Here is a 14896-nt window from a genome sequence, read left to right as displayed (position 1 = left end):
GCTGGGCTGTGGCCATCCCCACCATTGTAAACTGCTGAGTGCGGCACGTTTCGCCGTCCGGCAGTAGCCGAAGTGTGAGAAATAGCCCTTATGGTATAATAGTACTGTAAATATACTGTAGGTTGTTTTCATTGGAGCTTACTAAGTTAAACTACAGTATTGCTTTCTTGCATTCCTGTTGTACCTCCTTTCCAGTATGTGTTGCTTCAGTCAAGGCCAAAAAGTGCTGGCAAGAAAGGCATTGGTATTGCCAATGGCCCCCTTTGTGAACTTTCTATTGTGTGTATATTATTACATAGACAGTGTCTAGATAAACAATAGGTCGATCTTAAAAAAGTCGACATGCAATAGGTCAACTGGGTCAACATTTCGACGTGGGAAAGATCGACAGGGTCAAAATATATATATATACACTATATATAGTATACTAGATGTATGCTTTGATGGTTGTTGAGCGTTATTGATAGACCTTATAATATTTCACAATAACATACCTTTTTTGCAAATAGCTGGGTTGCTGTGCCACAACAAGTTCTAATAAAAGTCATCATTATGAGTTACAAATGGCATAGCTTCCAGATGTGCTCTACCCTTTGAAGCTTATTTTTCAAAGTAATTATTTTCTTACTATACGTATATGTAGATGTAAACGTCTGTTTCCACAAGCCAGACATGCTATTCAGAAGACTAATGCAGAAGATATAAATATCTCCTGCATTCATAACAGCATCTATATAGATCTCCATGGGGACATCAATACGGGACTATTTATCGAGCTCTGAAATGATGAATGATGAGCAGAAGATAGAGTTATGCTGGATACACACTAGACCAACTTTCATCCAAACATCTAACTATCTGGCTGGATGGAATAAACATCTGGTACTGAATGGAAGAAAATGTCATTTGTAATTAAGTAATTTTTCTGCCAAAATCTGGAAACGGACAAAAACTGTCATTCAGACAAGGTACTGTAGTTGAATCTGTCTACAATACCAGATTTTCAGTCCAACCTACCAGCAATTTGGATAAAAGTATAGTGTATGGCCAGCATTAGCTCACTTTTCCTGCGGCACATTGTTAGTGATTTGCGTTGTACACAGCGGCATGATGACCAGCAGTTTTTATCCCATTATTTGCTACTCTTCCCCGGACTAAATCTTAGATCCACCCAAGGTGTCCTAGAACCTGCCCCTTCATAAATAGCCATTGGAAGAAAAAAAAACAAGCAAATCAACAAAAACACTGTTCAAGAAATAGAAGCACTTGTGTGGGGATGCCTGAATTATGGAAAAAGATTCCCAAACCACAATTTTACTGCATGTATAAACCTCACCTGCCAAGAAACAAGGGATTCCAAGCGATTTGTTTGTAGTGGTACACGTGTCCTCCCGATCCCCAGTAAATGGCAGAAATGGATACCCATTGTCTGTGAAGTTCTGATTAATGGCCAACAGGCCCAGCTGGTTTGTGTTGTTCCGAAGCTTGTTAGCAACTACAGCATCACTGCCATAGACCTGGCTTCCGTCAACGAATGAGGTCAGGACATTGATCTGCTCACGTAAAGGAGTTACTAAATTGCACACTGGTGCCGATCTAAACATTGGCAAACAGTCATTCGTGTTTGTAACCCGAGTATCATTTGGTGGGATCTGCAAATAGAAAAATAATAGAATAGCATTACTAATATAAGACGTGTAACTGTATATCTATGGTCAGTACTCAAAAATGATAGTGATCTGATATACGTTTTCCTGACAGCCCATGTAACTTATTCCAATACACAATCTCTGACTTCACTTTGAATGCACATATGCTGTACATGCCCCTCTGTATGGCACCACTGACCACTTGTGGCATCATAGAAATAAAGTATAATAATAATAAGGGACGATGATGTTCTACAATATGTTGATGTTTTAGGGTGATGCTGGCAGCAGGGCTCCGGCTGTGTAATTCTCTGTACACTAATAATTATGGCTCTTAATGAGATGAAACGAAACACACATATTTAGTTTTCCAAGAAGTAAGACTTCTGACTAGTGAATTGATTTGTGAAAAATGTTCTTACCATCAGGGGAAAGCAGGGGTGTGAGCGGGCACAACTGGTCTCGCAGTCCGTGCCTTCTAAGAAAGTTGTTGTTGCGGGGGTGTCTGGAGCAAGGCCAACATCGTGATCCGTGAACTGACCCCACTGCATGAACATGAGGGATCTATCATCATCTAGAGTCAGGGTGTTCACTTTGACCCTTACAATTTCATTTGACACCTTACGTGGCTGGAAAAAAAATTAAAATAAAGATATTAGAATTGAGTGGCAAAAAAATTATATTCTAAATTTCATCCTACAAATTCACTGTCTTTGAAGTACGTATTAAACTTCTATAATGCCTCCCTCCAACATCCACGGTGGTATGACAATTGCAGCAGTCACTAGAACCTGCCTGAGCTCAGCTAGAGAGGTCACACCTCTGACATGCACTACTATGGTTGCCCTGCATCTCCCGAATTTCTTACTTCCCCACATTAGAATTATGCTGTGGGTTTAGGCACTTAATAGGGGGATAGGTTTAGGTTATGTCGTAGGAGGGTTAGTATTAAGGTGTGGATTGGGAAGCTTATGTTTATGCTGTACGAAGGCAGAGTGAGGGGTGGCGGGGAGGGCCCCTGTTGGGATATTCTCATTCAGACAGAATGCCGGCGGTCATAGTATAGACCCACCAACCGGTCATTCGGATATAATTCTCTATAATGGGTGCAAGGTGTGCGGTGTACACAGGCCTCTGGGTTCAGCAAAACAGTGTCTTAAATACTTATCCACAAGTTGCTGGAAAAAAGGCGCTGTGGCCATTTTCCTGGTGTTTTGATCTAATGCAGTAGCTGCAGCATGGAAACACAATTACAATAACCTCCTGTGCCCCAGAATGCAGCTGGAGAGCAATTAGGGGTACCAACCCTTACAATACAGTAAAGCATTGTTCAAAGACCAGGGTCCGACCAGGGATTTTGGTGTAAAAGGGGTATTAACATTGATCCAATTATTTAAATTATAAACAAACTTTTGTTTTGATATCTCATTAAAAAGTATAAATTTATTGCTTCAGCTTAAAACTTCTAAATAAATATATAATGAGCACTGATGTGGATTGCATTCCACATTTTGGGTATAACTATGAGCACCTTGAGAATAAACTTCAGATCACTGTCTGACTAGCATACTCCATTGGTGTGTGCGTATGTGTGTGTTTGTGTGTCATTTCAACTGATTTCTGTCCGTCACTTAGAAAATTAATCCTCTGGCTGACATCAAAGGTTGATAAGTATAGCTGAACCCTATCAGTGTAAATGACAATTGCAGTGCCTATTGCCAGTCCATTAATAAATATGTAACTTGTATGAACAATGAGTAGGAATAAGCATTAATTCTAAGTTTTCCCCCCATGAATATAGTTCATGGTACTAAATCACTTCTTACCAAAGGTAGAGGGAATCCATTGACGAGCAGGTTTGGAGTCCAACCCTTAGGAAGTGAGACTCCATCTTCATATTCTGGCGGCAGCATACGTTTAGCAGCTGTGTTGGATGCCCCAAGGGTGGGATTCTTTCTGTAAACAGCAACAATGGGTAGTGTGTCACCAGGCAAATTAGGGAATATCACATATAAGAAGAAGAAAAGTAGCAACTAAAAAACTAAACATTGATTCAAATAAATACACTATAGTGTAACCGGGGCTATTTAGGTGAATGCTGTTCCTGCAGGTCTTTTGAAAAATGTGATGTAATCAGGAATTGGAGACAGAGGGCCTTATTCTAGTTCACTCTTAGAGGCAAATTCCTTCTTAGCTGGACAAGACCATGTGCACTGCAGGGGGCAGATGTAACATGTGCAGAGAGATTTAGCTTTGGGTGAGTTCTTTTGTTTCCGTGCAGGGAAAATACTGACTGCTTTATTTTTACACTGCAATGTAGATCTCAATTTGAAGGAAAACCCCACCCACATCTAATTATATCTGCACAAGTTACATCTGCCCCACCTGCAGTGTACATGGTTTTGTCCAGCTAAGAAGGAATTTGCCTCTAAGAGGGAACTAGTATGCTGCCCGGCCACTCCAATGTACAATGACAATCAGAGCTGCCGGCAGGTGTCTTCCAACTGTTATCATCATAATTTAAGTGTCATTTGTCATTCTGGGGTAGATTTATTAAGCTCGGTAAAGCGATAAAGTGTCTGGTTTTTATCACTGGCCAATCAGCTCCTACCTGTCATTTTTCAAACCAAGCCTGTAACTTCATAGTTAAGAGCTGATTAGCCGGTGATAAAAACCAGACACTTTATCACTTCACCGAGCTTAATATATCTGCCCCTCAGTTATTTAACACACACATTTCTCAGCATGCTGGTTTCATTTCATTTGTCGCTCCAAGAGGTGTAGCGTACCACCTATTTCTTTATTATCTTTATTTACTTTGGAAGTAGCTCATTCATTTTTATTCTCATAATTTATTACTTTTCATTTTGCCGCGTTAAACCACATTTTCCAGCTTTCTGGCCACCTTTCTATTTTAATTAAGTCGCATTTTAGAGTATCCCATCCTCAATTAACAGTGGAAAACCCCATGTCGACCTTTTGACTGTCGACCTAGACATTGTCGAACTAATGACCTGTCGAACTAATGACCTTTCGACCTAGAAAAATGTTGACCGTTTCCCATTTCGACCTACACCCATGTTGACCTTTTCCCATGTCGACCCAATGGTGTTGGCCTAATGACTGTCGACCATCATGCTGTAGACCAAATGATCCCAACCCGCTGAGAGGGGCTGTGTGGTGAGACTGAGGCAACATTTCATGAGAACCCATCTGTACACATCTATGATTTTCCCCAATGTGTATGTCTCTGAGGAAGTCTCTTACATGTTGTTGCACTCTCCAGTAATGCTGCGGTAAGGTGAGGGATCACAAATCTTAGGCAGGTACTGGTAGGCACATCCACTTAGCATGGAGATAATTCCCTTCTGTTCAGCTGTGAGTATATCTGAAGAACAACATGTAGACATCACAATTATTACTTTGTCACAATGTCATGGCAAAAACGGTGGCAGGGCATGCTTAGATGTAGTGGCATAACTGTGGGAGCAGAGGATTCAGCTGCTATGGGGCCGATTTTTTTCTCATTAGTGCCATGCAATTAAAGGGCCCTGCAACGCTGGTGAGGGTGGGAGCAGGTGGGCCACTGAGAGAGAGAGCCTGGCACTTTTGAAAGGGAGACCTGCCACTTCTGTGCTAGGAATAATATAATATATTATCATGCTGTATTATATTATCTATATTATCAATAGAAAGAGCACATTTAGCATAAATAAATCAATATTTATTAAGAAAGACCTATAATAAAGACCTAGCATACTGTATATAAAGAAAAACATCCAAGTCAATTATTGATGCTGGAAAAAGTAGCCTTATTAGTTATTAGGTGAATGTACAATTTACCAAATAATGATCCTGAATCTTGCTAGGAAGCAGGAAACCTTGCAGAAAATGTAGGGGAGCAGGGGACCCGGCACCGGACAGAGGGTGCAGAGGACTCAGTACCAGGCTGAACTTCTCCGCCCCGCTCACCTTCCAACCTCCTCCTCCTTGTCCAGCCTCCTCTTTCTACCTCCTCATCCCTCCTCCTCAACCCCTCCCTGGTCTTCTTTGTCCCCCCTCCTCTGCCCCTCCCTCATCCCCTTGTCTTTCTCATCCACATCCCCCTTCATCCTCCATCCACTTCTTGTCCTCCTCAACCCCCTCCGGTCACCCTCCCCATCCTTGTCCTACCACCATCTTCCATCTCTGTCATTCCCCCTTCTTGTCCTGCCTCTTTCTCCGTGCCCCCCTCATCCCCCTTCTTGTCCCCCTTACTTGTTCTTAGCCCTCCTTCTTGTCTCCTCTCCCCCCTCAATCTGCACCCACCTTGACCACCCTCCTCATCCTTGTCCCCTTCTCATTCTCCCACCCCCTTTAACACGCTCCTCATCCCCCACCATATCCTCTTCCTCCCCTCCTCTCCTCTTTTTCTCTCTTGTGTTCACTCTTCCCACTGGCCCATTCCTTGCATCTTCCCCTTTCGCTCCCTGACACCCTCACACCCTCTCTCTCTTCACGTCTCTTCCCTTTAATCAGATGACCTCTCCCACTTCCTGTCTCCCTTACGCCCACCTCCCACTCCTTGTTTTTTCCCTTTCTTTCCATGACACCCTCTACCACTCTCACTTCTTGTCTCTCCCCCTTTTGTATCCCCGACACTCTCACTCTGGGGGAGATTCTCTAAGTTAAAAATGCGGTAAAAACCCCGTTATCGGGTAACCCGGCGGGGGGCATCGCCAGAAAAATCTGCCGATGCCCCATAGAAGCCAATGGGCTTCTATCGCAACCCTCCGCCGCCCCGCGCCGACCCCCCGCATCGCCCCCTCCCCCCTCACCTGTGTCCGGGCAGCACAGCGCAGTGCTGCCCGGACCTGTGACCTCCTCCCTGCACTGATCCTCTTCCGGGTGCAGGGAGGAGGAGAGCCCAGCGCAGCAGCAGCAGTGCTGGGTGTGGGAGGGAGGGGGGAGCCGCCGGGACCTGCTGGGACCCGGCGACTCTCACCGCAAAGGTCAGCTCTTAACGCAAGAGCTGTGCTTTGCCTTAATTATCGCTTATGTTACAGCATATGCGATAATTAAATATGCGATGGGCGGCGAAGGGGGGTGGAGATTCTTAGAGAATCTCCCCCTCTATCTTGCTCCCCTCTTTTATTTCTCCTTTGCGTCCTTAACATTCTATTTCTCACCCCTCTCTCTATTTTTCTTACCCCTTTCGTTCTCTAATACCTTCTTTCTCTCATTCCCTCTTTTTCCATTAAGCTCTCTTTCACTGACCACCCCTCTCTCCATCTCTAGCTCCTCTCTCTTTTACTCTCTCTTTCACTTATCCCGACATCCTCCTTGAAGTTGATTCAGTTCAGCGCTCTTTGAATAGTGCCAGTAGGGAGCTCCCAGAGCTATTCAAATCAGCTTGCTGAAGTCTGGCTAGTGGATTTCTGACAAAACTAGGTCAGGGATGTTGTTTTGTGCCCTGGCACCATGGTGCGCAGTTCAGTCAGAGAATGTCTGCGTGTACCTGCATTCTCCAATATAAAAGCACGCTGATTTGAATAGACCCGGTAGCTCCAACTTGGCTCTATTCACAGAGTGCTGATTTATGTGTAGTTCACAACAGCTGAGAGCCACAGGCAGGTTGTCCAGGTCTGATATAGATGTTCCCTGAATAACAGGGAGTAGAGGTTTCTGATAGAAACAGGGTAGCTGTTTCATAAACTCATAAACTTTTTCCTCCTTAAAACAAAGTTGCCACGTTGTAGTTACACAACACGCAGAGTTTGAGCCTTACATTCATACTTCAATTTCTGCAAATACCCACATAAAGCAATTATTTCACTATGAACATTGTAGTAGTTTGGGTGCTGCAGCTCCCACTGTGCACTGATGGAGACAGGACAGACCATTGCTGATATTATTATATGGCTATTTGCAATTATGCTTTAGCGGTTTTCTGTCACAAGAGGGCAGTATTGTTTCACTTTGCTTTACTCTGTTATTTGTTAGTACCTGAGATATTGAAGGGGCGCCGTGGATAGATCAGTTTCAATTTCTCAGTTGCAAGCTGGAGAGTGAGGTCCATGTAGTCAGCCGCACGGATTGCATTTCTGCTTATTGCAACAGGTTGTTTGAAGAATGCGAATAGATCTCTTGGATTTACATTGTCTCTCTTCACACGAGACTTCAACCTATAGTGACAGGCTACATATTATCTATTTGTTGATAAATACTACTTAGCACAATGTACTGTATATAAAGGCCCTTATTCTGGTTTATTCGCAAAGGCAAATTCCTTCTCAAATAGACAAAACCATGTGCACTGCAGGTGGGGCTGATGTAACTTGTGCAGAGAGAATTACATTTGGGTGGGGTTTTACTTCAAAGTGAGATCTATATTGCAGTGTAAAAATAATGCAGTCAGTATTTTCCCTGCACAGAAACAAAATAACTCCCCCAAATCTAAATCTCTCTGCACATGTTACATCTGCCCCCTTGCCTTTGCGAGTGAACCAGAATAAGTTTTTTTTATTATCCAAAGCCCTGCAGGCAATTTAAATCCACAAATAATAACATAATATATCACCATGCACAGAACTGTGTGGGTGACGGACGGGGTCCCGACAGTCGGGATCCCGACAGTCATTTACCCGACGTCGGGATCCCGACTGTTAAAACACCGACAGACGGGTTCCCAACAGCCACCGGCTATTCTCCCTCATGGGGGTCCACGCTTGCCCCGCTTTCGGAGTACTGGAAGTCGGGATTCCGAAGTCCGTCTAATGACAGTCGGAATCCCGACTGTCGGACCCCCATACCACACCCAGCTACTCTGTATAGCATCCAGCAGGCTTGCCTACCCTCCCGGAATGGCCGAGAGTCTCCTGAAAATCGGGTCCCCCTCCCAGCCCACCGGGGGCAAGTCTCCCGCAATTTTCTCAGAGCCCTAAGGTAGTAACCATGGAATTCTTTAATGAGGTCTTATGCAGATGCCAAAAACAGTCTAGGGCAGCAAATTAGATAGCAGGATATCAGAACATCAGAAAACATAACAGATAACGGCTACATCTGCATTCAGGTTATTCTTGCCCTATGATTTATCACTTTCCAGATGTTCAGCCATCAGATCACCCATAGCTCTTTGCCATGGGGACCCTGTTGTGCCTACAATGAGCTTACGTGATTCTGGTCTTCGTATAGGCCTTATCGACGAGGCGTTTTGCTTCTCTTACGCAGTCTGGAATAATGCCACTATCCAACTCTACCGGTCCATCTTGTAAAAAAAAATAGCACAAAAGATCATAAAATTGTGAAGCCAGACAAGCAAAACTAACATATATTGTAAAGCATAACTGGTTTTTAACGCATATTTAGTTTAGAGAATATCCCCCCAAATCACTAATGAGGTACATTCCTTAGTTATGCGAAGGGGGGCAGAGCTGGGGTGCGGATGTTAGAACATCCCGCCCTTTCTCTTCTACTTACAGGAATTATTTAGCATTGCTGCTGATTGTGATTCTGCCTCTGTCAAGCTACACCAAAGTACAGAATGCTGGGCCACTAAGGGTTGGATGCATTATGTATTGCATTGACAGCCATAGGCGAATCTAGAAATATGCTAATGAGGGGTCCCAGACTATATAAAATGGATTTGCAAAAAAAGGGGTGTGTCCTCATTTGAGGGGTGTGGCTTAACAGGGGCAAGTCACTCCCCCATTTTTTCACCGTTGTGAGGGCATGCCCAGGGATTTGTGCCACATGTATGGCTCAGTTCTTATGCACAACTATCAGTACAATAAATAGTTTAAGTAGCATGTGAAGCACATGGAAAACATTATAAAAGTGTACAATAAGAAAGGAGTTGGGGGGGATACATTGGTAACCATTTTCTAATAGCATGTGTCTACAAAGCATATAACTGCCTCCCAGCCTGCAGGAGGGACAGCGGGACAGTCTCCAATTAGCGGGACTGTACAGGACAGTTGGGAGGTATGGTAATAATGTGGTAAAACCTATAGAAATACATTTTCCCTGGAGAATGACATTATTTATCAATATTGTAAATGTCTTAATTTGAGCATCTTCAAATCTTGAAATTCAACGAAAAATATAAAAAAAAAGAAAACCCGGTACTTATGTAGTAACTGGGCTGCCGATTTCTAAATCGGGTCGGATCGGGAGATCGCATCGCATCGCATGCGACCATGCGATTCGATGCGATGCGATGCGATGCGATGACCCGATTTTTCCATAGGAATCAATGTTAAAATGGACTGAGTCCATTTTAACATGGAATTCAATGGGAAAAATGGGTCCTTTTCATACCCCTACTATCCAAGTGGGCATGGAGTTGGATATAAACCTGTGGCGAGCGTAGCGAGCCACCGAGCCCGAAGCGTGGCGAGCGAAGCGAGCCCCGCGAGGGGACGAATACCGTCCCCTCGCGGGGCTCGCTTCGCTCGCCACGCTTCGGGCTCGGTGGCTCGCTACGCTCGCCACAGGTTTATATCCAACTCCATGCCCACTTGGATAGTAGGGGTATGAAAAGGACCCATTTTTCCATAGGAATCATTTTAACATTGATTCCTATGGAAAAATCGGGTCATCGCATCCGATATCGGATGCGATATCGGATGCGATGCGATGCGATATCGCATCGCATCGCATCTGATTGTATGCCTTAACTTAAGGCATACAATCAAAAAATCGGCAGCCCAGTTACTACATAAGTACCGAAAACCCCTATCTACTCCTATTCTACTCCCCTGAATCATGTGGGATCCTGTGTAATGGGAATGCACAGCAGATACCCGATTACTTGCTCTGCTGTAACATAATCCCTGTCCTATATCCTTCGGCGTGCGCAGCACATTTTATTAGGGGGTGCACCGTCAAAGGGGTGTCCCTAGCACCACCTATTGGGCATATCTATTACTGCCCATTGGGTCTGTCTAACACCACCAATCAGGCGTGTCTACAATCATCAATTGGCACTCGCTACAATATATAACATCTCTCAGCCACACCATAATCCCCTGCCTATTTCAGGGTTAATCTTCTCATTTACTCCATGCAAATAAAGTAAAAGACATATATGGATGACACAGGTGTGTAGTGATATGACAATGGTCTAGTACAATTAACAATGGAAAAAGATATTTCTGGTATTGCTAGCGGCAGAGGTGTTCATAATGGAGGTCACAGCATTAGGGGGTGCCTGTGCGCCCTTAACACTCAATGTGCGCACGCCTATGCCTATTTCCATATTTACCTACCCTCCAGCCCCGGACACCCTCCCTCTGACGGTCAAATACAAGCATTTGCAGCTCTTTGAGAAGGGGATGGGGCTAAAATGATGCAAATCGCATTATTTAGTACCACCCCTTCTCAAAGAGCCGCAATTAGCAGCATTTACCAAAATGGGGGTGGGGCTTAATGGGGCAGGGTTTAATGACAGAAAGCCCTGCCCCTGGAAAAAGACTGTGCAGAGTCTCCTCTCTGGGCTTCTTCCGGAGAGGAGACAATCAAAATAGACAAGTATGTCTACATTACCAGTGAATGTTTGTTGGAGGAACTGCAGAGTACTGTCTATCTTTGACTGACAGGTATGTAAATACGAGTGCAGTTGTCTGGTTACTGATTCTGTCCCCCAAAAATAATTGATGTACTTCATACCTCCCATCATGACCCTCTCCAGGAGGGACACATTGTTTTGTTTCTGGAGTTCCTCTTAATCTATGATTGCCGTCACCTGTGTTGAAACACCTTTCTTATCAATTAACCTGTTTAAAACAGGTGATGGCAATCATACATTATGAGGGAAGTCCAGAAGCAGAGCATTGTGTCCCTCCTGGAGAGGGTCATGTTGGGAGGTATGGTACTTAAACATTTGAAAACATTCACACAAAGCACACTACAAAGCTTCTGGAATGTGCTAGATTAGCCACAATTTACCCTCTGCTATTGTGGAACTACAAATTCCAGCATACGTGTTCAGATATATTTGCATACCTCCCAAAATGACCCTCTCCGGGAGGGACACAATGCTCTATTCCTGGACTTCCCCTCAATTTGTGATTAATATCATCTGTGTTGAAGCACCTTTGTTAGCATTAACCTGTTTAATACAGGTGATGGTAATCATATATTAAGAGGGAAGTCCAGAACAGAGCATTGTGTCCCTCCTGGAGGGGGTCATGTTGGGAGATATGTATTTGTTATCTGTTATGTCGGACTTGTTTCCTAGCACAGCGCCCATCGCATACCATCTCATGCCTTAATTAGTGGCTAAATGTGGCTAAAATTGTAAGAGCCGCACTGTACAATTTTAAAATCGCATCGCATGCCATTAAAATAGCATGCGCATCGCATCGATCATAATGATGATTTAATTGTACAGACACCCTGATGGGTGATTAGTATGTTAAATGCATCCCCATTGTTAACGCCACCGCCGCTATTAACGCCAACCCGAAGCGAGCGCAGCGAGCCCGCGCGGGGCGGCGGTATGTCGACCTTTTCATACCCCCACTATCCACACCGGCGTGGATTTGATTTTATATAGTGTGGCGAGCGCAGCAAGCTACCGAGCCCGAAGCGTGGCGAGCGAATGCAGAATACATGTGAAGTTATCCACGTCCGCTCGCCACACTATATAACATCAACTCCACGCCGACGTGGATAGTGGGGGTATGAAAAGGTCGTAGGACGCGTACCGCCACCCCTCGTGGGCTCACTGCGCTCGCCATGCTTCGGGTTGGCGTTAATAGTGGCGTTGGAGTTAACAATGGGGGTGCATATAACATAGTAATCATGAAATCATCATTTTGATCGCATCGATCGCATCGCATGCAATCTGGTCGCATGCGATGCGATCGATGCGATCAAAAAGATGTAATAAGTAATAAATTGTGGGCGCCGTGCTAGGAAACAAGTACCGTTATGTCTATTTTCCTGAACGCACATATAACTAGGCAACATTTATTTCTCTGACTGGGGTGGAACTACAAATCCCAGTATGCCTTGGCAGCTGCATTTGTCAACTGCTAGCTGATTGGCTGGCTGTTTATCACTCTCCATTTTATCACTTTTGAAGCTTAGAGAATCTGGCCCAAAGTGTAGTACTAGCACAGCAGGAGAGCTGCATGTTATGTATACTTGCCTACCTGACCCTCTCCTTCAGGGAGAAAATGCTCTGTTCCTGGACTTCCCTGGTAATGTATGATTGCCATCACCTGTGGTCAAATAGGTAATTGATAAGAAAGGTGTTTCACCACAGGTGATGGCAATCATACATTACCAGGGAAGTCCAGGAACAGAGCGTTTTCTCCCTCATGGAGAGGGTCAAGTAGGCATGTATGTTTCCCCCGACAACCAAAAAATATACTGGTAGATTAATTGGCTCACAACTAAAATAATTAACCCTGGTGGCATACTCTCCAACATGACCCATTCCATTAGGTACAAAATACTCTGTTCTTACTGCATGATTGCCGTCACCTGTGATGAAACACCATTCTCAGAAATTAACTAGTTTAACACAGGTGATGGCAATCATGCAGTAATGTCGGTAGTCCAGGAGCAGAGCATTTTGTACCTAATGCAGGCATGTCCAAACTGTGGCCCTCCAGCTTTTGTGAAACTACAAGTCCCATCATGTCTTGCCACAGTTTTGCTATTATGGAATGCTAATACTATTGCAGAGCATGCTGGGATGTGTAGTTTCACAACAGCTGGAGGACCATGTCGGACCTAATAGAATGGGTCATGTTGGAGGGTAACACACAGGGAAACTGGTGCCTCCTGCAGAGCGATGGACTTAAGCACGATCGCTCACCACACATCGTGGTACACCTGCGATGCACACCTACATGTGTGTAGAGCAGGGCTTTGCCTATTGTTTATAAACAAAGTCCCAGGATCTAGCAGGAAAGACAGTGATGGCGAAGTGTGAAACCGCTCATCGCTGTCGCCCAGTGCTATAAACACAGAGTGATCAGTGCTCCAATTCTAAGTGATCTAGTCAGAGCGGTGAAGGATGGGGTGAAAATTGCACCGTGTGTATGCCCCTTTAGTGTGTGTGTGTGTGTGTGTACCATTCGGTAGATTGTAAGCTCAGCTGTGGCAGGAACTGATATGAATGGCCAAATATTCTCTGTGAAGCGCTGTGGAGAATGTATGCGCTATAGAAATAACTGGTAATAAACAATAAATATGTTGCAAACTATGTAAATACTAAGGGGTCAATTTACGAAAGGTTCTAAAAATGAAAAGAAGTGATGTTGCCAATAGCAACCAATCAGATTCTAGTCATCATTTCTCTATTGATTCCTAGAAAATGGTAGTTACTGTACAATAAGAATTAACATGAATGTTATAGTTATGCATGTAATTATGTAACTGCATTTACCAAATAGCCTATTACTTCAATAACATTATCAAATGACTTCATCATTACTTACTCATTGCTATTCTCTATAATCTTGGCATCAAAGCTACAATTGAGTGAAAATATAATATTTACCTAAGACATACAAATGGCTGCAATAATATTGAACAAGTTATCAAATGAATTAAATAAAAATACTAATTACATTGTTTTGCCTATGTGTTTTAGTCTAAAAAAACATATATTCCATCTACAGTAAACATAATTGGTCCGCTATTACAATGCTGAAATACAGTAAAATAATAGGTGTAAAATTACCAGATGAGGCATTTGCCTGGAGCAGACTGGATAACAGGACCACGGCACAGATATGTAGAACTTTCATTCTGAAATATCTCAGAAGAAATGCAGTAAGTGGCTGAAGGGAATACACTGGTACATGCACTACTGTACATCAGCAGATGCTAAGCACATTTTATATGCAAGGGTCCAGGGTGTTGTGAAAGACACACCCTGTGGGCGGGTCCACAGCTCAGTGACATCTATAGTGATGGCTGGGACGGGGACAGTACCTAAAGTTTGGTTCCTGGAGTTCCTGAAGCAAGCAATTGATAAAACAAATAAAGCATTCATGAAAGGCAGTCAGCAAATGGAGATAGGTAGTTAATGTACCTGTGTAAACTCCCAAGGAGAGTATTTACATACTGTACAAAACTTAACATCAACTAACAAAACAAAGTTACCTAGATACATACTGTAGTAGATAAGGATTAATAAAGATTTACGTCCATCAAGTTCAATCTTTGGTTAGAGTGTATGATCTATGTGCTACATCCCTTTATATGAGGTGCTTATTCCGATTTAATTTTAGATCATTTTTCATAGT

The 14896-nt window shown here is 43.6% G+C and overlaps 1 protein-coding gene across 1 annotated transcript in view; it reads right to left on the bottom strand.

Moving 5' to 3' along the window:
- LOC146058750 (myeloperoxidase-like) overlaps positions 1-14433 on the bottom strand; it is a 29786-nt gene extending 15353 nt beyond the window's left edge. Inside the window, exons 1-7 of the mRNA XM_083170983.1 lie at positions 14329-14433; positions 8802-8895; positions 7635-7813; positions 4917-5037; positions 3476-3605; positions 2072-2278; positions 1337-1652 (exon numbers count right to left, since the gene is read on the bottom strand). Coding sequence (XP_083027109.1) covers positions 1337-1652; positions 2072-2278; positions 3476-3605; positions 4917-5037; positions 7635-7813; positions 8802-8895; positions 14329-14395 — 1114 coding nt within the window. The 5' untranslated portion in view covers positions 14396-14433. The remainder of the gene's footprint in view (positions 1-1336; positions 1653-2071; positions 2279-3475; positions 3606-4916; positions 5038-7634; positions 7814-8801; positions 8896-14328) is intronic.
- Positions 14434-14896: the final 463 nt, after the last annotated feature.

Source organism: Crinia signifera, chromosome 2 (genome assembly GCF_055691185.1).
Source record: "Crinia signifera chromosome 2, ASM5569118v1, whole genome shotgun sequence".
In the NCBI taxonomy this organism is placed as follows: domain Eukaryota; kingdom Metazoa; phylum Chordata; class Amphibia; order Anura; family Myobatrachidae; genus Crinia; species Crinia signifera.
This window is presented reverse-complemented; position numbering and strand designations above follow the sequence as displayed.